The following is a 21,271-nucleotide window of genomic DNA, read 5'->3' on the forward strand; positions in this document are numbered from 1 at the left end:
CCCAATTTCTGCCATAATCCCGCGATAAAAAAACAAAACGAGGGCGTCAATTTTTCTGAAGCAACAATCAATTAATCGAACAACTCATGCCGCTATATACCCAAAAAACATTGAGCTATTTTGTGTTTGCTCCTGTGCAAAATGCTCCTGCGGTAACTCTATCCAGCTGTTCCCCCGGTTCAGTCAGGCGTTGTGGCTTCTGTCACGTCTGTCTCTCATCCATCACAGCCCTCGCCGAGGAACATGGTGTGTAAATCCTTTTCTCTGCCACATCAGCTGCGCTCCGTCGCCACTGAAGTACGCTGAAAATGTCTCTGAGCCGCTGTGTGCCCTCACACCATCCCTGAGAGGAAACACAAATAACGCCAACTTCTCCAAAAGTAAACTGTTTACGCCGCCGTCGACTTTTCATCTCTGGAGCCAATCTATACGTCTGGTTTTTACGCGTGAGCTTTTTGTCACGCACTTGTCGGTCTTTGCAGAGAGGCTCACACACATACACACACACACACACGCGCACACACACACAGGCTGATAGAGTTTTTGATACCTTCCAATCATGTGTTTAGATATCGGCTCTCCAAGCGTCTTTCTCCGGCTAGTCCAAATCATTTCTACCCGGCTTGTCGGGACAGCAGCCGAGTCGTGAAGTCTCTGCAGTCACGTGATCGAGACAGGACTGAAGAGTGTGTGTGGATTTCTTTTTTTTCCGGAGTGTGTATGTGAGCGTCTCTCCGTGTGTAGTTAGAGGGGTGTCCCTCCTCCGCATTTTTTGCTGCTTGCCATGCTTTAGACGCCGGAGCGCAGGGAGAGAGGCGAGAGTGAGAGAGGTAACGCCGGTCTCTCTCACCGGGCTACCTGTCTTTTCAGTCTTACCTCGGGTCCCCGTCGATTCTTCCTCGTCTTTTTGAGCCCACCTTCCTGCGGTCGCCTTGTTTTTGTTGCTTTAAAAAATAGAAGAAGAAGAAGCTGAATTTCTGCTGGGTTTGATGCGGGTCTGGTGCGCCAGGAGGAGGACCGCGGTTCTGTTTTGCGCTGGGTTTTGATCATCTTTTTTCTTTTTTTCTTTGGGTGCTCCATTTGGACAGTATAGGACAGCCGAGCGGAGCTTGGATGAGCCGCATCGCTGAAATCCCGAGATGGAGTTGCTGCTGATCTGCCTTTCCCTGTGGATATTGCAATGCAATTCGGCCAAAGCGGACTCCATCATACATATCGGTAAGCGTCCGATGGCACAACATGCTGTTTGGGTTAGACAGGTGTAAAGGCAAAGCGTGCGGGGATAAAGCTCAGCCAGCGCATACTGCGTTGATCACAGGATTTTGGTGAGAGAGGGCGGGATAAATAGTCTATTCAGCTTGCATCCTGTGTTTAAGCAACACTTTGACTCTCAAGCGAGTTGGAAAGTTGGCGTTTTGTAAACGGCCGTGCCTCTGACCTTTACTGCCACTGCTATTTTCTCATTATTCATCGCAGTTATTTATTCATCTGCCTATTTCTGCTGACGTTTCTCACACTTTTCGACGGCAGATCAATCACGCTGGCGTCACATCTAAACCCTCACCACTGCCGGCCTGTAATTTGCAAATTATGCATCCAAAATACCAAGAAGGCCCGTGTCGTGCAAGCTTTGGCGAAATTAATGTCCAACAGCCAAACGGCTGAGGCTTTTTTAGACCAAGCTGCCTCTTGTCTGTACCCGACAAGCCTCAACTTTCACCGAAACGTGACTGCAATGTCAATAACTAGACAGAGGGAATGTCAGTGGAGTTTCGTTTTAGAGATGCAAAACGCATAGAGCCTCTTTGTTCCCAAACTTCAAACCAGAGCTGCTCTTTTATTCACAGATGGGGGATGCTTTAAACTCATCGCGACGTCCAAATGATTCTGATCTGTTTTCTCCTCAAACATCGCATTGCATTTTGACATACATACATGATCTTCCCTCACACATACACACACTCCACACAGACACACACACAGAGTAAGTGCCTTGGTTCATGTGCCCCTTTTTACGCACACGTCACGTAGCCATTTATAATGACTGGCGTTGTAATCTCAGATAAAAATGTCAATGTCACTGTGAGCAAATTTCATCTCGGTGCTCCTACGCTGCTGTTGCTGCTGCTGCTGCTGCTGCTGTTCACAGTTTACTGCAACAGTCTGGCAAGCAGCAGGTGCTCAGTCACTGGCTTAATACAGCGGTGGGACTCCATCCAGACAATATTGGCTGATGCCCCGCATAACGTTAGGGTACCCCAATTATACTTCTCATTTCCCGAAACCTTTTTCTGTGATATATGTGCGTCTACCAAAAGCAGCTGATGCCATTTTGATAAACAGGGGAAGAAAGGGGGGGGGGGGGGGGGGGGGGGGGAGACAGAGAGACAGTTAAGCTTCAGTATGCCTCCCACACTAGGCCTATAATGCTAATTGGGTAGGGTGCCATCGATCTAGTAGACATGACAGCCGTTTCTTTTCTAAGTTGGGCTGCTTTATGCATCAATAATAGTTTGTTTGATGTGGCTGTGTCGCTCTCCGTGGTGCTGAAATCTTGTCCGGGGGCACGTGTTGCGCAACTTCAAGGCTACAAACACCACAAAAAGATACATTTCCAGTTCTGATAATCAATAATGCATCACTTCGACGTGTTTCTGGAGATTAAAAAGCTCACAGTCTGCAACAGCAGTACTCAAACAATGAATGCACAACTCATTCACTACTTCCTCCACCTACAACTCTGCTGTGCAATCATAGTTCATCTCCTGCCGTTTCCTCTCTGAATAACCTGTGATTGTTTTATTCAACAGGTGCCATATTCGAGGAAAACGCTGTGAGAGATGACGAGATTTTCCAACTCGCTATCTCAGACCTGAGTCTGAACGATGACATTCTGCAGAGCGAGAAAATCACCCACTCTGTGAAACTTATCGAGCCAAACAACCCCTTCCAGGCTGTGCAGGAAGGTAAGCGCGATTCCCCCTGGATTATTTCAGCAATAAATAGCCCCTGCTATTTTATTTGATTACTTGGAGCAGGTCACGCCAGGAAGGCAGTCTCCTTGACTCAGCAGCTACTCCCATGCATAGAAGTCTCCACTGCTTTGATCTTGCATGTTTTTTGAGGGGCTGTGAGCTCCACATGTTGATCAGTGAGGGTGGTCACTCAGGAAGCAGTCACTGATGATGTTCCATATGTCTCTGTGAGTGCACTGGCTCTGTTTGTGTGTGTGTGTGTGTGTGTGTGTTTGTGTGTGTTGCCATCTGCAAAGTGCCACTGTACTAAAGCAAGGTGTCTTCTGTGGTTGAAAAGCTAGGTGGAAGCATTGAGTTAGAACTCAGCAGCTCAGGATAATATGTTATGTGAAGTGAAAAATCATCTGAAGATGATCAAATGTAATTCCAGCACCAATACGCCACTTCTCTAATCACAGGAGAGAAAAATATTTCGAACTTTTATGTCTCTTTGAAGGACGAGCACCACAGACTTGTTCATGCACATTTATCACCCTTCGGCTTTTTTCCTTGAAAATGTTTTTGTCTGCCTCATTTGGATTCCCCATAAGTGGCCAGAATGCACACGCCTCCACAAGCCAGATAGGAAATTAGCAATGGAATTATTTTAGTCAAGGTTATCTCTCTCAGCCACTGAAAGGTGGTCCCGTGCAGTTGACTGCAACAGTGATTAAAAATTCTTCTGCTAAAATGAATCATTAAGACTTTAATAGGTTCGTAGGGACCTTCAAAGGCTGTTTATGTCCCCTGCACTTAGTTACCAGCCTGTACTTTTGTCCCCAGTTGCACAAAGGCCTTGATGAGTCATTGCTATTCATAGTGCCCCTGACAGGCACAGAAAGATGATAATATGTCCTGCCTTTTGCCATAATTATCCCCTGCCATTTAGCTGTGTTTCTCAACAATGACACAGATATCTGCTATTCTAATTCACTTTGCTTTTGTAAACTTAAATCCTCCAAATGAGGCCCACATGATGCAGAGTGGCATTCAGGCTCTTTAAATAAACCTGAAGTACACAGAGAAGATATTCCAGGTTGCTGCTGCAGAGATAAGATAAAGGAGGAATTATTACACACACACGTGACGTGGCTTATTTACCCGTTGCTGTTGCTTGAGATGCAAAAGTGTAGTAATTAAACAGACTTGCCAGCAAATCATTTGCCATGCGTGCAGGATTCTGATTACTTTAGCAGCGCAGTCAGAGATGGAGTGTTTAAAACGACACTCGGTGGAGGTTCTACACACTGAACTCTGAATGCTAATTATCTTAAAGTTGTTTTATTTTGACAATCCCCCAGATGATAATACAGCACAGTGTCATGCCTGTACAGAAGCCTAAAGGGACATACAGAAGTTGTTGATGCTCTTAAAGAAAACATGAAAGATGTGAATAGAATTTGTAACTGCAGAGCTTGTTATTGCTCATGGAAAATTATTCAGAGCGTATTTCCTCCGCTTGAACTGACTTTTGTTAGCCTTGATTGGGTATCCTTTAACATGCTTAATTACTGTTTACGGTTAGGCTCCTCTTAATCAAATATTCGCATAAGTGGGTGATTAGGGGGCATTCAGTTTCTGGAGAGAGTTGGGAGTAATGTGCAGTCGTTGACGTGAGGATCAGTGGGTGGCCCCGGACTGTTACACTACACACGAGGCAGGGTGGCGAGTGCTGAGTGACAACCGGGATAAGTTGACCTTTTACTTTGCTCTTTTGTTCGCTGCCATCCCACTGAGAGTGGCAGTCAGGACCTTGCCATCGCGTGGTGGAGAAGGAAGGGAGGGTGGGCATAAACAGGGAAGGGAGGGGGAGGTGAGTGAGAGGAATGGGGATGAGATGATAGAGGTGGCTGTAGCAAAGAGGAAGGGAGGGAGATTAAGGGTGAGAAGAGCAATGAGGATAAAAATACCCATGAGGACCAGCAGGGGAAAAACTGGAGAAAAAGAAGAGAATTATGATCAAGACCTGAATAAACATGAGTGGACAAAAGAAGAGCAGGACAAGATAGGAGTGAGGTGATGAGGAAAATTTGCCTGCCTAGTGAAAGGAGGAGTTGCAGCGTCATGTTTGTCCTTATTTGGCTCCCTTTGTCCTTGCACTTGTGGAACCTATATTAACGACTATGTCACACAGACACAATGCACACAGAAACACTCAACTATTCAGTCCACCCATGCTCTTATCGTTTAAAGATGACAGCTCAAGGCTGGCTGGATATACTGCTTGACCACACAACTGGCAGATGCTGTCCTATTTATAGGCTGGAGCTCCTGGAGAGGATGAATAGGGGCGATTTCAACACCGGGAGCAAAAACTCAGAAGAATATCTATCTTGGTAGCAGTTTATCTGATGTCTGTCATGGGGTTTTTAGATGACATCAGCATGCAATACTGTCACAGAAACAAACAAACAAACATGTGGTCTGTGCAGCAGCTTCATCCCGTATCTATCACATTTCCCTTTCGGTTCTTGTACTTTACAGAGATAAGGCACTGGCGAGAATGATAAAAATGGGTAAAAATCCTGTCTTTCTAAATCATACACATTTCTCTAAGGTTGAGATGTCTCCCCATAATGTGGCCACGCACGTTTTAACTGCATGTGCTGCTATTGTGATTAATTTTAGCGTTAATGCCTCACTTATCTAGTAACAGCCAGTCATCACTCAGGAGAGTCAGTCTGGGTCTTATAAGGATGTGAGCATCAAGTCAGTAATAACCTGGGAATGTTCAGAGCATGATCACAGCCCATATATAGTAAGGTACCAGTGTCTGCATCATATATCTAATGATGACATCTCTGAATCAAGCTATGACAACTGTTAATAGAGAAGTAATGTGCATTGAGCTGGTTTCTCGCTCATCTTCAGATTTGCCACCCCAGATTTTCCTCCCACCTTGATTTTAAAAGTAGATTTTTGTCCCCAAGGCCAGATAAGAATACACTAGAAACAAAGCGTCAACAGCCATTTCTGTCTTGCATTTTATTCAAAGGAAGTGGCAGAGAGGGGACGGCAGAGCTGCCAACTTTGTTGTGTGATTATGTAAATCCGAACCTACTGTATGCATTTTTAGTTTAGCTTGTGAGGTGGATATATTTTTTTTCTTTTTCGCTGTAGTTTCTCACAGGATGTGAACTCTCCAATTTCACATAGATTACTAAATGTAAGGATTCCCCCTACTGCACCAGGGCTGAGTTATTCCATTTCTCAGAGCAAGTGGGGGGAAAGGATTGTGAGGGGTTGGGGTTGGACCATATGGTGTTTGTGCAGCATTTGGAATGTTTTCTTGGCATCAAAGCATTTAGGGGGCAGACAAAACAGTGCAAACACCTATAAAAAGATCTAACACACCATAAAACAACTTACAGAAAGCCACAGAGCCAAATCACTGCACCAACTGCAGGTGCATGGTTGCTTGAAATACAGCAAGTTATAACAAGAGTCTGCAGCCATGTTAGAAGTTCTATTTAGGCTGTGCTTATAGGCACAGTGGTGCTTTGAGCTCAATGATAATGTGCTAACAATAAGGGTTGCTAACATGCTGATGTTTAGCAGGTATAATGGTTACCATGGTCACTGTCTAAGTTTAGCATGTTAGCATGCTAACATTTGCTTATTATTACTAAACACAAAGAACAGCAGAACGCTGATGGCAGTGTCATTAATGTGCAGCAAAGCAAAGTATTTGACACATGGGCGGATTACGAGACAGCAGGCCTCTGGGCATAGATATGCAAAGGGAACCCTCCACCTCTCCTACACAGGTGCAAGACACACAGTCTTTGTGCTGGTTTTGTGTGTCTTTGTAGTAATTTCCTGTCTCCTAGCTGTCGTTTAGTGTCTTTTTGTTGTTGTTTTGGTCTCTTTGAGATAAATGTGTGTCTTAGTAAGGACATTTTGTGTTTCCTTTAGGTCATTTTATATCTGTTTTGGTCGTTTTGTGTTTCTTTGCAGTCCCTTTGCATCTCTGCCTGGTCTTTTTGTTGCTCTTTGTAGTCTTTTTTTGTCTCATTGTGGCCATTTTCAGTCTCTTCCTGTTCAGTACGTGTTAATTTGACAGACATTTTGCATGTGGAGGCTCGGGAAGCCCCTGACACTTTGGGCCTCTGGGCTTGTGCCCGGTAGGCCCATTCAGTAATCTATCCATTGTCCATGGTTGGGCAATTTGAAATTTTGAACTGAGGATTGTGCTTGATAAAAGGTCAGAGTATCACCAAGGTCATTAAAATTTATATTCTAGGGAACTGGAATATCATAATTTACACATCAATCAACCCAATAGTTGTGAGAATAGTTCACACAAAACCAAAGAGTTAATCCTGCTGGTAGCTGTCAATGAAAAGTCAGGGAATCCCCAAAGTCATTAGGATTCATCCTCTGAGTACTGTGAATATCTGTACCAAATTTCATGCCATTCCATGCAACAGTTGTTCAGATATTTTAGTTAGAACCAAAGTGGTGGCCTGAACGACATTAGCAAGTGTGGCTACCAATATGACAAAAGTCTGACACAATCTATAGCCAACAGAGACAAAGTTAAGTTGAAACTAATCAATATAGGCATTTGGGCATGCATTATGTAGGGGGTTTAAAGTTTCTTTCATAGCAGTGATTTTAAAATCCCTTTTTATGAGATGTTCACGCCATTTTGTCAAAGCCCTGCAGGTTCCCACTTCATTTTAAAACATATATTTAGAACGACGCAGGTAGAAAACATAGCCATCTGGACACATTTAGGGGAAGTAGCTTCCTGCTCCTCTAATGCGCAGTCATTTGTTGAGTGTTCTGTCCCACTGAGTCCTCTTCACACACCACACCACTACTGACCCTCCACTTTCAGCTAACCCCTGCCAAGGTAATGTCAAGGAGGATTTAATTCTGTGCTCTTTCTCTCCCTGTAAGCCAATAGACGTTGAGGAGAACTTGCAGTGCACTTTTTTTTCCCCTCTCTCTTTTTGCTCAATCTGTAATGACAAAAGTTGAAATAATGGTTCCTTTGAAAGTGTTGGCATGGGTAATGTAATATCCTCCATCTGATTCTCTGCTTATGACAACTCATTACTCGTCGTGCTCTAAACGTGATGGAATGCTGCCCTTTCACTATTATTGTCCCGGTGAATTTAATAATGCTGCATAAATCTTGGTAATGGATTTGTTTGTTTTTTTTATGTCTTTTTACCAGCTCTACACAGAGGGGGGATGATCAGGCCATTTTACCGGGCCCTGTTAATTACCCTGTGGTTATTTTAATCCGTCATAAGCTCCTCAATGGGCTGTATAAAGGCCTGCTGGTACCTTAATCAGCTAAGTGATGTTGCAGCAGAGGTATACCCTTCACCATTTAATCCCTCCACAATGTGAGGCCCACTACTCAGCATCCGTGTAGGGTTAACCTTTAGTTGGTTGCACACTGGTGGTCCAGTTTGTTGCGAGGAAATTTTCTTAATTCCCATTTAGGAGCAATTGGTTGGAAAGGTGGAGTCTTATTAATTTCAGGCATTACAAAATAATAATGACAAAAGCAATTTCCAAACTAGCGGGGCTACCTCTGCAGCTGCCAAAGAGGAGCTGAAAAGATGAGCTCAGCCAGTTTGAAAAATATGATTTGGTTAGAATATATACATATTATGTTTAAGAGGAATGATCCTCATTATATATGTTGTCACATTAAAAAACTACCAGCTGTGATATGCTGACTCTACGGGAGATGCCCCCCACTAACATGAAAATCCATCCATCCATCCATTTTCATCCTCTATCAGGGGCCGGGCCGGGGGGGCAGCAGGCTGTGCAAGAAACTCCAAACATCCGTCTCCCCAGTAATACTTTCCAGCACCTCCTGGGGGGCCCTGAGGCATTCCCAGGCCAGATGAGACATATAATCCCTCGTGTCCCAGCGTGTTCTGGTACTGCCCCAGGGCCTCCTACCAGTTGGACAGTTTACCCACCTGTCTTATCAGTTTAACATGAAAAGTGATGTAAAATGGTTGAAACGTCTTGCAGCTGTCACTCCAAGTGGTTCAGTAGTGGCACGAAAAACAAATAAATAAATAGATGAAAACAAGCACGAATAGATGATTGTTGCTACTAGCAACCACTACTGGCACAGTTGCATAGCAGCTTAACTGACATTGTTACATCTACCATTTTGTCTGATCTGAGTCCAGGCAAATATTGACAGACAGACACATTTTATCTACTCCCCAAATGCCCTTGTTGGAATATTATCTGTAGCTATTCCTTTTATTGCAGCTCTTTTGAAATTGTTGATTTGTGGTTTAGTAGAATTTAGTCTTTCTGTGATCATCTTACTGCTAACCAAGCTAGCCACTGTGCTAGCTGCCTGCTGTCATTTTGAGTAGTTTGGATCACTGTTGTGTTTTTTACTCGGCTGGCTTTTACTCTTGTGTATGTTTACTTGAAGAATTACTGTGTTGTAAATCCTGTGATAGCTTTGTTGCACAGTGTGACTACTCTAACAGCTTGTCTATACTTTTGTGAAATGTGTTACTATACTAATTCATTTTCACAATATGAATTAGTCAACAAGTCTACTGTTCTATCACACACAGGCTCCATTCTCTACTGGACTCTATGGGTAATACTCTCCTCCAATCATGAGCATGCATTTTCCAACTGAAATTTGCATAAAATAGCCAGCCAATCAGGACGTGCCTTCCGGAATACCTACCCCCAAGTATATAAGGCAGTACACAATGCTGTCCCCATCCTGTTACTTTGAGCAATGGTTATTTGCTTAGTAGTCAGGATCAGTGTGGCCAGGTAATGTTTTGTCACAATATGGCAATCATTTATCAGGCTCCACCTACTGTACTCATAGAGTCCAATAGAGGGCGGAGTCTGTGTGAGATAGAATGAAGGTTACGATGTTGTAACTCTTGTTCTATTAGCAAATCAGCAGTCCTTTAAGGCCTACACTGCTCGCTGAAGAAGGTATAGGATGGCAGAGAGCATTGTGTACTGCCTTTTGTACTGTGGGGTCCCCACATATTTGGGTAGGCACATCCTGATCGGCCAGCAAATTTCAGTGGTTGAACATGTGCTTGTTGATAGGAGGAAAGAATTGCCAAGTAGAATTGCCTTAGGCTGTCCATGTCGGCGTATGGAAGGGCAGGGAGGTTTGCTGTCTTCGCAATAGGCTTTCCTCATTTTCACACGTGGGAGGGCAGCAAGGTGCGCTCTCTTTGCCCAGAACAGAGCCATACATCCAAATATAATACTGCAAATGGAAATAAAGTTTTCTTCGGCTAAAGTTTTCCTGACTGAACTAGGTTGCACCTACATGCATACTGAGGGCAGAGGACTTTGCCTTGTAGGTAAAAAATATTATAACAAAATCCACTCTTATATAGTTATTATAGTTTTAGTCTCAGTTCAAATAAAAAACATTTGGAACGAAACGGGTAGTGTTGATAAAGAGGTCCCAGTTCATCTGAGGTTGATAAGCATTGCGATATTCAGTACATACAAACCATTAAGTAAGCATCCACCATTCAAAACTATACACTCACACTGAGCCATTCCCCTTTGGCTTTGCTGTTGCATTGCAATGCAAATCTTATCTGCCATATCAAATATACAGCAGATAAGAATTTGTTCGGATTTTGAATCGGGTGAATGAGCACTGAGACACATGAACACACACACACATACACACTTGAAATGGATGTTCTGCCTCCTGATGACCTGAGAAGTTGTGTCTTGAATTTGTGCCATCCCGCTTGGTTTGAGCCTATGATAACACAGTGAGAGATGCCCATGTTGCCGCTGGGCTCGTGTGGACTGTTCATGCATTCGTTGTGAAAAACTGAAACAAAGAATGTGTGATTAACAGAACATCAAAGGGCTTGGATGTGTCGCTATTGTATTTTGCAAAGTGATATGGATATTATCGCATTACTGTATGTTTAGTGTTGGTCCCCTGCTGATTGCGTACTGTACACCACAGATATACTCATTCTCTGCTCAGTCTGCTGCTTTACTGCTCATTTTATCTTGTGGAAGATATTTTAAAGGCAAAAACCTACTTCTGTTATTGCATGGGTCATTTTTTGTCACACTGAGACTGTTATGTAACTGCCAGTGCAGCTCTGTGGATTATACAAACCTCTACTTGTCCCTCTATACCTGTGCCATTGACACCATACAGTGTGGATGACATAGGGGAGGCCCTATGGGACCTGGAGTCCACTGTGAGCTGACAGACACACTAAAGAATATGTATTCCTCCAGCTTTTCTTTTAGAATAGCCAGAGTCAGCAATGTCTGGCAGCTGCTGCAGAGAGAGAGATGAATACAGAAAGGGAGAGACACAGAGAGGTCAAGGCTTTTAAATGCTGGATCTGCTTAGTAGGCCTACAGGTTTTGTCCTCTGTGCTGCACAGGAACAGCCGGTCAGTTTTCCTCTCCTGCAGGGGGATACCTCTGTGTCACATAGTCTCAACATCTGTAACAGATGTCTCATTTGGCAGCTCTCAGACTCCTCTTGAAAGGAGCACAGAGACATTTCAAGACAAGCATCCAGTTATTTAAAAAAAAAAGTGGAGACTGAGAGTGATTTTGGCTTTTGAGTCAGAAGGCTTGGTCCGCTGATTAACTTCAAGAAAAAAGTCAATTCACTTAAATGCCACGTCTGATCTGTATTCAAAGGAATCATCGGCACCGTGCTAAATGTCACCATGAGCAGGGATTTTAGTAATCTTTTAATTTCAGTAAACAGGGCCAGTCTTGTTGAGAAGCGTGGAGACAAGTTCTTACAGAGTCCCAAAAATGAATAAATAAATAAATATGGAGAGAGAGAGTAATGCGCTGTTTTGCTCGCTGTAATATTTCAACAGATTTTCCTGCAGGTTTTTTAGGAAATGGGGAAGTAGTGTTTGGCGTGTGATGTAAACAGAATTACTGTATTGAGCTAATTAGAGAGAGTGGCAGTCACGTTGGGCCTTTGTGCGTTTATGCATTCATCACACTCCCCATGCTGCCTCGCTGGCAGACAGCTGAGGGCTGATTTCAAAGTATTCTCATCGCTTTTCACTCTGGCACGTTTGATTGAGGATGTTCTGGGGGGTCATTGTGTATAAGGCTGACTAATGGCTTCTGGTGTGGTATGATGGCTGTCTGTTTTTGAAGGACACATGCGGGAAAAACACATTTGAAAAGCGGATACATTTTGAATACGAATCTTGATTGATGTTTTGACTGTTTGTTCCTCCCATGGTGCACACAGGACTCCTAAATTTGGCATCAGAAGAGCACTATTTGGGTCATTTAGCACTGTCAGACAATGACATCAAACTAGCAGGCAACCAAATTCATCCTGGCTTGTCCCCGTAATTGTTGTTTGAAAGACATTTAGCACCTGTATTGATTTTTACAATATGACAGCAGCATCTGATGAATGACAAATGACTAAAAGAGCAAAGAATGTATGGCTATCAGACCACCTGCGCTCATGCCGCACATAACTCAACATGCCGCCTGTTGTACATACACATGAACACACAGCATATGTTTTCCCATTCACAGGTCTCCCAGCCCCATGTCTTATTCATGTTCCTGTCTTCTCTGGTGTGACAGATTTATAACGAGCTGTAGAGAACACTGTGACAGATGTTAGTGCTTTGCCACGACCCCAAACAGCCCCCAACCACTGCTGGGGATTGGCCATCAATACTACTCTACCTGTTAGAGCGAGAGAGACTGAGTGAGACTGAGATATGGAGAAAGAGAGAGAGAGAGAGAGAGAGAGAGATGTCCTGTCCAATCAGATTGATGCTGATGAGGCCCCCGGCCTCCGTCCGTTGTTATACATCGCAGTCCCACACGTTTGTAGCATCATTTCTCTTTGTGTACACTGTTATGCTTCGACTTTATTGAGCTGCTGAGATGAGGGTGGCGGAGGTAGAGTGGGTGTATGAATGGCAGGAGAAGATTTGCTTGTTTGTGCATGGTGGTATGAATATATGCCTTTACATGTGTACGCTGTGATATGTGTGAGCGTTTGTCGTGGTTTTATAGACGTGGGTTCGTGTCTGTGGATGTTTTTGAAAAACGGGGCCGGTTTGGTGAGAGGTAGCTTGTGTAATAGTTTGGGGATGGTTCCTTCCACTCACTTCTGATGCTGACTAGCTCAAAGGGAAGTGTGTATAATTTACTACCCACCACCTGCACCATTGGCGGCATGAAGACTTCATTCCAGGAAGGAAGACAAGGAGCAGAAAATCAGCCTCCAAGTAAATCCTATTAGAGGCTAAACAGGAGTCAGCCAAAGAAATGCTGCGCGGCTATCTCCGACTTCACACTCTTTTCAGACAGACGGAGGAGGAAGATGCAGGGGGTGAGGAGAGGGGGTGGAACAGGAGTTTCTTAGCGAGGGTAAAGGGGTGAAGCAGAGTGAACTGGTGAGTGAGCGTGATGATGGGGGAGAAAGCAGGATGATGGAGATGGCAGACGGCAGAGGGGAAGATAATGCAGGGAGAAAAAAGAGCAGAGGCTGTGAAATTTCAGGGTCGTATGGAAGACAAGAGGGGAGAAGTCAATCGAAACCGCGGACTCGGCTCACTAGCCTCATTGATGAAGAGATGCCAAAATGTATTTGGGAGCCATTGTTTGCATTACTGCCCACAGACACGGATACCGAGTGGGACCATCTGTCACAAGAATCCCTCCTCAGTCTTCCTCACTGAGTCTCTGACTCTCTGTCTCTCTCTCACTGCCATGGGTCCTCTACCATGCCCAGGCAACATGGATTTTATCCAAAGATGAGGCTAAGCTAGTGTGTAAGCCCTCTCTGAGTGAAATCAAAACCCAGCTTAAACCTCATGAGTGAAAGCCTAAAAGAGTGTAGAGGGCGAAACATGCAGGCGTCACCGAAAACTGGGTCAAATATGCATCCTAAGTTTCACTTCAAACAGTCTGGCTAATGAATAAGTCTTTTACAGCATTTTACAGTGAAAATCGTCTCAAGCAGTATCACTCTTACTTCCATGACTCACTCCTCTTACTGCTCATTCAACTGTTTTCCCTCTCACTGTAACAGTACTTTTTCATGGGATGTTTAAAATGTTATTGTCTGTAAATGTGGAGAGGCACTTCTTCAGTTTATTGCAAGAGTAAGAAAAACAGATCAGAGCCCTGAAGATCATCTGTCTCACTCAAAAATAAAGAGATAAGTCTCAGATAATTAATTTGTTATTGTTTCGGAAATGAGCTGAGTATGTATTTCAGTACTACAGTAAGTTGGCCATGTTTTTTTGTGTTACCTCATCCATCACATTACCACATCAAGACAAATCATCCTGCGAGCACTCGTCGGATGTGTAGGCCTAATTCCTGTTGTACTCACCCGTTACAAATACGTGAGTTCACTGTAGGTCGTATCAAAGCAAGCCGTCATTGTTGGATTTTAATCATCCCTGGAACAAGCTTTTGAAATCCCACGCCGCTGAATTCAATGAATCTCTCTTTTTGCTTTAATTATCTCAATGTAAAGAGTATTTAATTAGGTGGCCTCATTCAGCACAAACACCCAACACTGTGCCAACGTGACCAACTTATCGCATCTAATACCAGGGATAAGAACGGTCTGTTTATTTATTAAGCAAAGGGGCTGTGTTTACAAAAGTGCTTTATTAAAATATGACACCCCTTCATAATGACAAACATGCTTAACCTTAAGCTAGGGAGTATACTATGCATATATGAATATTGCAAATTACTTTGGTCTATGGTCCATTGTGACTGCCACCGCTGCTGTCAGCTGAAGCCACAAAAGCACTCCACGGTGCACTGACATTTAAGCACTGAGCTAGGAGCACAACCTGGACTCTTCTTTCTCTGACAGTGTCATTTCATTAAATGTCATTAAAATAAGTTAAACTTTTGTTAAATTTCATGGTAATCTATCCAATACTTGTGGAGATATTTTACTAAATAAAAAAACACAAACATCATGGTGACGTTAGAGGAAATTTCACAGGATCAGTAGAGTCAGTAGGATACATCTTCTGAGGACCACAAACGTCTGTCCAAAATTTTGGGCCAATCTGTCAAGTAGATGTTGAGATATTTCACTGGATAATCGAAGTATTTGTCCTGGTGGGGGTGCTGGATGAAAAGTTGGAGGAGGATCAGCAAAATAATAGAGGTTCATCCTCTGAGCACGGTGGATGTTTGCTCCAAATCTTGTAGTTATTGAGATATTTCAGTCTGGCCAAAGTGATGGACTGAGAGACCAGCATTGTCATCCTTAGAACCACAGCGCTAGTGTGACTAAAAATATATAGATAACAAATAAATCAAAGTGTGAACACTAATATGTCACCCTCATCAGTGTGTGTGTTAATGTGTCAAATTAAAGTGTAAAGAGATTTCTCAAAAACTGAGCACAAATTGTCTGCAGGTCTAGATGTCATAAGAGAGTTTGGGTGAAATGACCCTTTAACAGTATCACGGTGTCAGCTAGGTTTTAATTGACCATTTTAATAAGATTTAAATAAGCAGTAGAAAAAACTAATCCAACAGGATATTTAATACATACTTCCAAAAGAAATGTTCAAAACAGAACAGTGCGATAAAAAACAACATGAAAAATACTATTGTTTATAAAAATGGATCCAGCTGTAAATGCATGAACTTGAAGTAGAAAATTCTTGCACATAAAAGCACATAACATAACATGCAAAGACAGATTTAACCCATTTGTGCAAACATGACTTTTGTTATCCACATTTAAAATCAGTAGTCTATGCAGTAGGGTAATGGTGTTGCGGCAGTATGAGTATATATATATGTGTGTAGCCTAACAGCTGCCATTAGCATTACACTTAATTTCATTTCATTTACACAAGAACCTCCGTGATCTCCTCCTTGCATTCTTTTTTTTTCAGTCCATAATTTGCCTCATGTATGTTGTAAAAATTTAACTTTTGCTGCAGATTTCAGACTGACTGTATGCACTGTGCCACTGGAATTTAACATAAACAAATTAGCTAACAGATTGATAAATGTAATACAGCTCTATTTACACTTTTTTTTTTTAAGTGAAAAGTTCAACATCATGTTTTGCTAGCTAACACTGGGTGCATGCTAGCAGTGTGAAATACAGGGTGCATGCAAAGCAACTACGTATTTCACAAAACACAGTTGACAGGCCAGCCTTCACACTTATTTGTCGCTATGCATTGGTTCTGTTTGAGTTTCTGTGCTGCTCCATGCGTACATGATTGGATGTCGGGAAACACATTTTTTATACTTCTCAAATGAACTTTTCTGCCATTACTGCTTTAGTGTTTCTATTCATCTGTAAAGAGATGCATTTCACTTGTGTTGAACACAAGGGGCGTACTCTGTATAACAGGGGTGTGCCATATCATCTTGTTCATGATAATACCGGTATAATTTTTAATGATATGAAAAATTCATATTGTGATACTTGTTGACATGTTGATGTCATACTGTTACCCATGGCAACAACAAGCATGGCTGAAAGCAAAATTATTACCGACTCCGTGGTTCCAAAAAGAGGAGCAGCTTCAGTAGTGTGGAATAAACTGTGGCGTCCTGAATGTTTTATGAACAGCCCCGGACTTCTCAGACTCTTTTAGTGACTTACCGCTCAGAGGGAACTCATTCAGCGGCTCCTCTGGCAGCAGCACAGCGTCTCTCCCTCTCCTCTCTTGCAATGCGCACATAGAAGTCGGTGTCGTCAAGTGATTTTTGTCGGAAACTTTGGTGATGTAAACCTGCATGACACTCACTACATAACTACATTTATTTGAATGTGCAATAGTTTGTGGTATCATAACAGCCTGTCACAGGTTACAGCGTGATGATTAGAGGAGAAATGGCAGAGCATTCATTAGGTTGAACCAGATTTTCAGTTGTTTTGTGTACCTTGTAGAAAGTGTGCTCACACTCACAATCGTTTCACTATCTGAGCATTTGTTGTTGTTTTTTAAAACTTGACCCATGGTCACAGTATAAAAGAAGAAGCTTTAAGCAGCTCTAAGGCCGACTGGGCTACAGACACTTTTTCTTCTTTACCTCAGCTGGATGAAGGTTGCACATGTTAAGGAAAATCACTTTACTGCGGGTGATGAAGAGAGCTGTGTTAATGCACTGTTTGCTTCTCAAAGACTTTTCAAACCCAAGGCAACGTAAACGATTCCTTATTTCACTTGAATAAGAGACAGGAGGTTCATCATCTCGCATTATCATGTCACCCTGAGACATGCAGTCATTTTGTTTCCCCTCAGTCAACATGCATCCAAAGCATTTTGGAGCCTCAGTTTTCCGCTGTCACTTCAATCACTGCATGTTTACTTTTCCCACAAACAGATGAAAAGCACATTTGGACTGTGTAAATAATAACAGTGTACATGTCATATCCTTTACTCTCTATGTAACTGATTGTGTGTTTGAGTATCTTTTGCGTGCCAAGCAGGTTTGGTAGATCTTTGCGTGCCTTTCCTTGAATGTTGACATATTTGTGTGTCATTGTGGGGCTCAAAAGGTTCATGCTTCTAGCTTGGCCACATGCTCCAACTAACACTACCTCCAAATGCTAACATGTCCAGACAGACATAGACGGAGTTATAGTGAAACTGAAAAGGCCATTTCTATATTTGATAAGCTATTGTCATCATGCATCACTTTGATTGGCACAGCTATTTCAGAGCGATTAGACCAGCGATGTAACTGGCTGAGAGTGTATTTATTTATCACCATATCCTCCAATCTAATGTATAAGTCAAACCAAAACACAAACAAACAAAAACAACGAATCTATACATGACTTCAATGGGACTACAACGAACTACAAAGGATCATGCACTAGTGATGTCATAGGTGGTAGAAACACACATAAAGTGTAAATAAAAACAAATCAGTTGAGTCTTTCCCCTTCGGATGAAATGGCCAGTCAGGCTACATGCTACGGAGAGAGTTTAAGAGGTCCTGATCGCCTTCGGTACGACGAGAAAGTGAAAAAGATAGGAGGTGTGTGCCCTTTTCAGCTGCCAGCCTCTGTGTGGACGAATGACCCTGTCAATTCATTCATTCAATTCATGTCCTGTCGATTCATTACTTAACATTCATTAGAATTAACTTCTTGGCTTTGAACATCTCATGTTATTGTTGAGATCAACTGACTTTAGCTAGCTAGCTAACGTTAGCCAACTAACCTGTGATGAAGTGCCTGCCACAGACGTAACGTTAGGTGTAGTGACTGGCTGGATCCCACAGCTTTCTGTCTGTACCCTGCCGTTTGATGGCTGTGAGCCACAGATTTCTTCTTTCCCCATTCTTCACTCTATCCGGGAGCAAAGAAAATCGCAATTCTGTTTTTTCTATTGTTTGCTGTACAGTGAACGACGCAGCAACTTTTCGGCATTATGAACTCCTAGCCGCGACTAGCATCTCTCCCAGGTCGAGTTCTAAACTTGCACCCAAAAGGGGGCGTGGCCGTTGTTACAGCAGTGAGTGACGTTGCGTTGAAGTCATGTATGTTGCATACATGTCCTGAACAGAAATCTGAACATTGGATAAGGTCAGGCTCAAAATTATTGTTTCATTTTGTTGACACATCAAAGTCAAAGGTTTTTACTGAGGGAATTTTGGATATCGCTTTTTATCACTCCGTGAATCAGAAAGTACTGTCACCAGCAGCAAAGAAAAATCAATTTTTGCCACATTTTTAGGACTAAAATGTTATATAAATCAGGCTATAAATGATGTATGAACAAACCCGCCTGTGAAAACCTGCAGAATATAGATAGGAATAAAACTGGAAGGTATTGGTAGAGAGATTTTTAGTATGCCAAAAAAATGGGAAAAATGGCCTTATGTTTTGCAAAATTCAACACATTTCTTGACAAATTTTATGCTTAAATATGCAAATGAGGTGTCATCTAATGAAATATGTGCATACATTTCCAGAACATAGCTCTGAATTACAATAAATAATTTGTATTTTGGATGTTTCCTTTCCACAAGTCTGAAGGAAGACATGTTTGGAAGCATAATGGCCCAAAATCTTAAAATTGACCAGTGCATTCATCTGTCATATGTCCCCTACAATAAAATCCATGGTAACTGTAAGTTATCACTGTTAGATTTTGTGACAAAGCCAGTTGTTGTCAAAGCTTCACCACCAGGTTGTCACACCAGTTCTGTTGAAATCTCTTGTTTTATCCACTAAAACCAATTTGGAAGTCTTGTTAATCATTTCATCATTTCCATCCATTCTATATTTAAACTGAAACCCGCTGTCGTCCTCAGAGGGCTGGTCCCGCTGGACTTATAAATAACTGACCCTATGCTGGCCTAAAATAACTCTATGATAGATACCATGCAGAGCAAAGAGCCTTTTTAAGTGTGTCCACAGAAGGAGGTCAGTTATTAGAAACTGGTAACTTCCTGTGATCCTCTGACCTGGGTTAGTCATGTCCTCCAGATAACTGCATACATTTCAAATATGAGCTCAGGATGTGAGGGTACATGACAAGTGGCTTTAAATATTATAAGCACATGCCGAGACACCCACATAAGGGAATTGCATAATGCATTTTCTCATCCATTATATGACTTCCATGTATATATTAGACACACTGTCCCGATTCTCTGCATGGTTCTTGAAAAAGAGTAATATACCAAGCATCACGCCTGAGGAGGATCTTCCTCTGTTTTCCAATAAGAGGGAAAAACCTGCAGGTCTATTCTCTAATGCCTTGAGAAGGAGGATTTAGCTTCATCTTATCCAAACAACATAAAAATCGGCCTTTAAATGACCAGATGGGATCATAGCTTCAGTTCAAACAGCAGATTTTTCCTTTGCAATTATTCGCATACAGTCAGTTTGCAGAAAGATAAGGGAAAGGAGCACAAGAACATTTCACACTGGAAAAAGCAACACCTACCCACTTCCAAATGATGATGTGGTTGGCCCTTAGGTATGGTGCACTTAGTAACAGGGTGTCTAAGACTCCATCCAGGTAGAAATTGGACAATGGCAGACACACCAACACACATATATACACAGCAAAACAAACAACCAACCCGCCCCCGGGCTAAAATAAGATTGGCTCTAGTGATTTTCAGCCACTTAATGCCTTCGTTTTTCGTTGCCTTCACCATTGGCAAAGCAGCAAACACTGTGTCCTGGGCAACAACAACAAAAAAAAACGTAATGAAATGCTTCGAAGAGCTACATTTTCATGAGGTCAAACACAGGGAACAGGACAAAAACTTTCAGTATGTAGAGGCTTATCTCTCCAGCACAACAACAGTATCACAATCAAAAAAGGATGCCCTTAAGGCACTATGGAAATATACAAAAGAGATGAGTAGGAAGAGAAGAGAAGCAGATTGCCTTGAGGGGCGAAGGAGAGGAACAGTGGTGGAGGAGGAGGTGGCAGCATTTCAGATCATCTCTCTATCTTTTCCCTCTTCTCTTGGACAGCAGGAGGATGTCTATCAAGGCGATGTCATCATTTCTGGCAGCGCCTGCTTCCTCCTAGCAACGCCCTGGCAGGCTGTGCAACCAGGAAGAGTGGCTCGGAAAACGAGGCATCTCCCCATTGAATAGTTGTCCCTCACTGACTCACCGCATGCCCACTCACTGCCATAACAAAGCCTGCTTTTAGCTACACAAAAATGGAAACTCTTGGACACAAATGCAGTCATTCCAGGACCAACAGTGTGTGTGCTTTTATAACAAGCTTGCTGGCGAGAGTTCATTGTGTGTGTGTGTGTGTGTGTGTGTGTGTGTGTGTACAGGATGTGGGTGTGAATGCACAACAAACTAGGTTGTTCCTGCATTGGCGGCATGTTAATGAATTTCAATTCTTCAAAAAAACACATAACAAGATGTCAAGATACCACTATGCTGCACGGTGATGATGCACCGCACTGTCATCTTGTTAAACCATGTGTCTTATATCAGATTGCACTTGGACTGAGCAATCTAAAGCCTTGATCCAGTACATCGGTTGATATGGCAACTGCTCCCTATACTCGAGAGAACAAATTTCCCCCATCCACCTGTTGCCGAGGGTGAAGCCAGGCCGACAGACACAAGAACGGAAATGTGGAAATGTGTTGCGTTTGCTGGCGAGATAAAAATCAAGGCGCATGCAGAAGCTCGAGGGAGGCATTATCATTTAAAACATCCGTTATAGGCGCAATGATTTTCTCCCTCTCGATAACTGAACTGCATGATAAAATCAGTCACTTGA

General features: G+C 42.7%; 1 protein-coding gene across 3 annotated transcripts in view; it reads left to right on the forward strand.

Annotated features, from left to right (window-relative positions):
• The first annotated feature begins 537 nt into the window (after window positions 1-537).
• The window catches only part of grid1a (glutamate receptor, ionotropic, delta 1a), a 327,113-nt gene continuing 306,379 nt past the window's right edge, over window positions 538-21,271 (forward strand). Inside the window, exons 1-2 of one of the 3 annotated variants that reach the window (XM_033613949.2) lie at window positions 538-1,218; window positions 2,811-2,966. In XM_033613949.2, coding sequence (XP_033469840.1) covers window positions 1,140-1,218; window positions 2,811-2,966 — 235 coding nt within the window. In that variant the 5' untranslated portion in view covers window positions 538-1,139. The remainder of the gene's footprint in view (window positions 1,219-2,810; window positions 2,967-21,271) is intronic. The other 2 variants (XM_078160556.1, XM_033613946.2) reach the window with 2 other exon arrangements.

The sequence above is a fragment of the Epinephelus lanceolatus genome, chromosome 17 (genome assembly GCF_041903045.1).
Source record: "Epinephelus lanceolatus isolate andai-2023 chromosome 17, ASM4190304v1, whole genome shotgun sequence".
NCBI classification, from domain to species: domain Eukaryota; kingdom Metazoa; phylum Chordata; class Actinopteri; order Perciformes; family Serranidae; genus Epinephelus; species Epinephelus lanceolatus.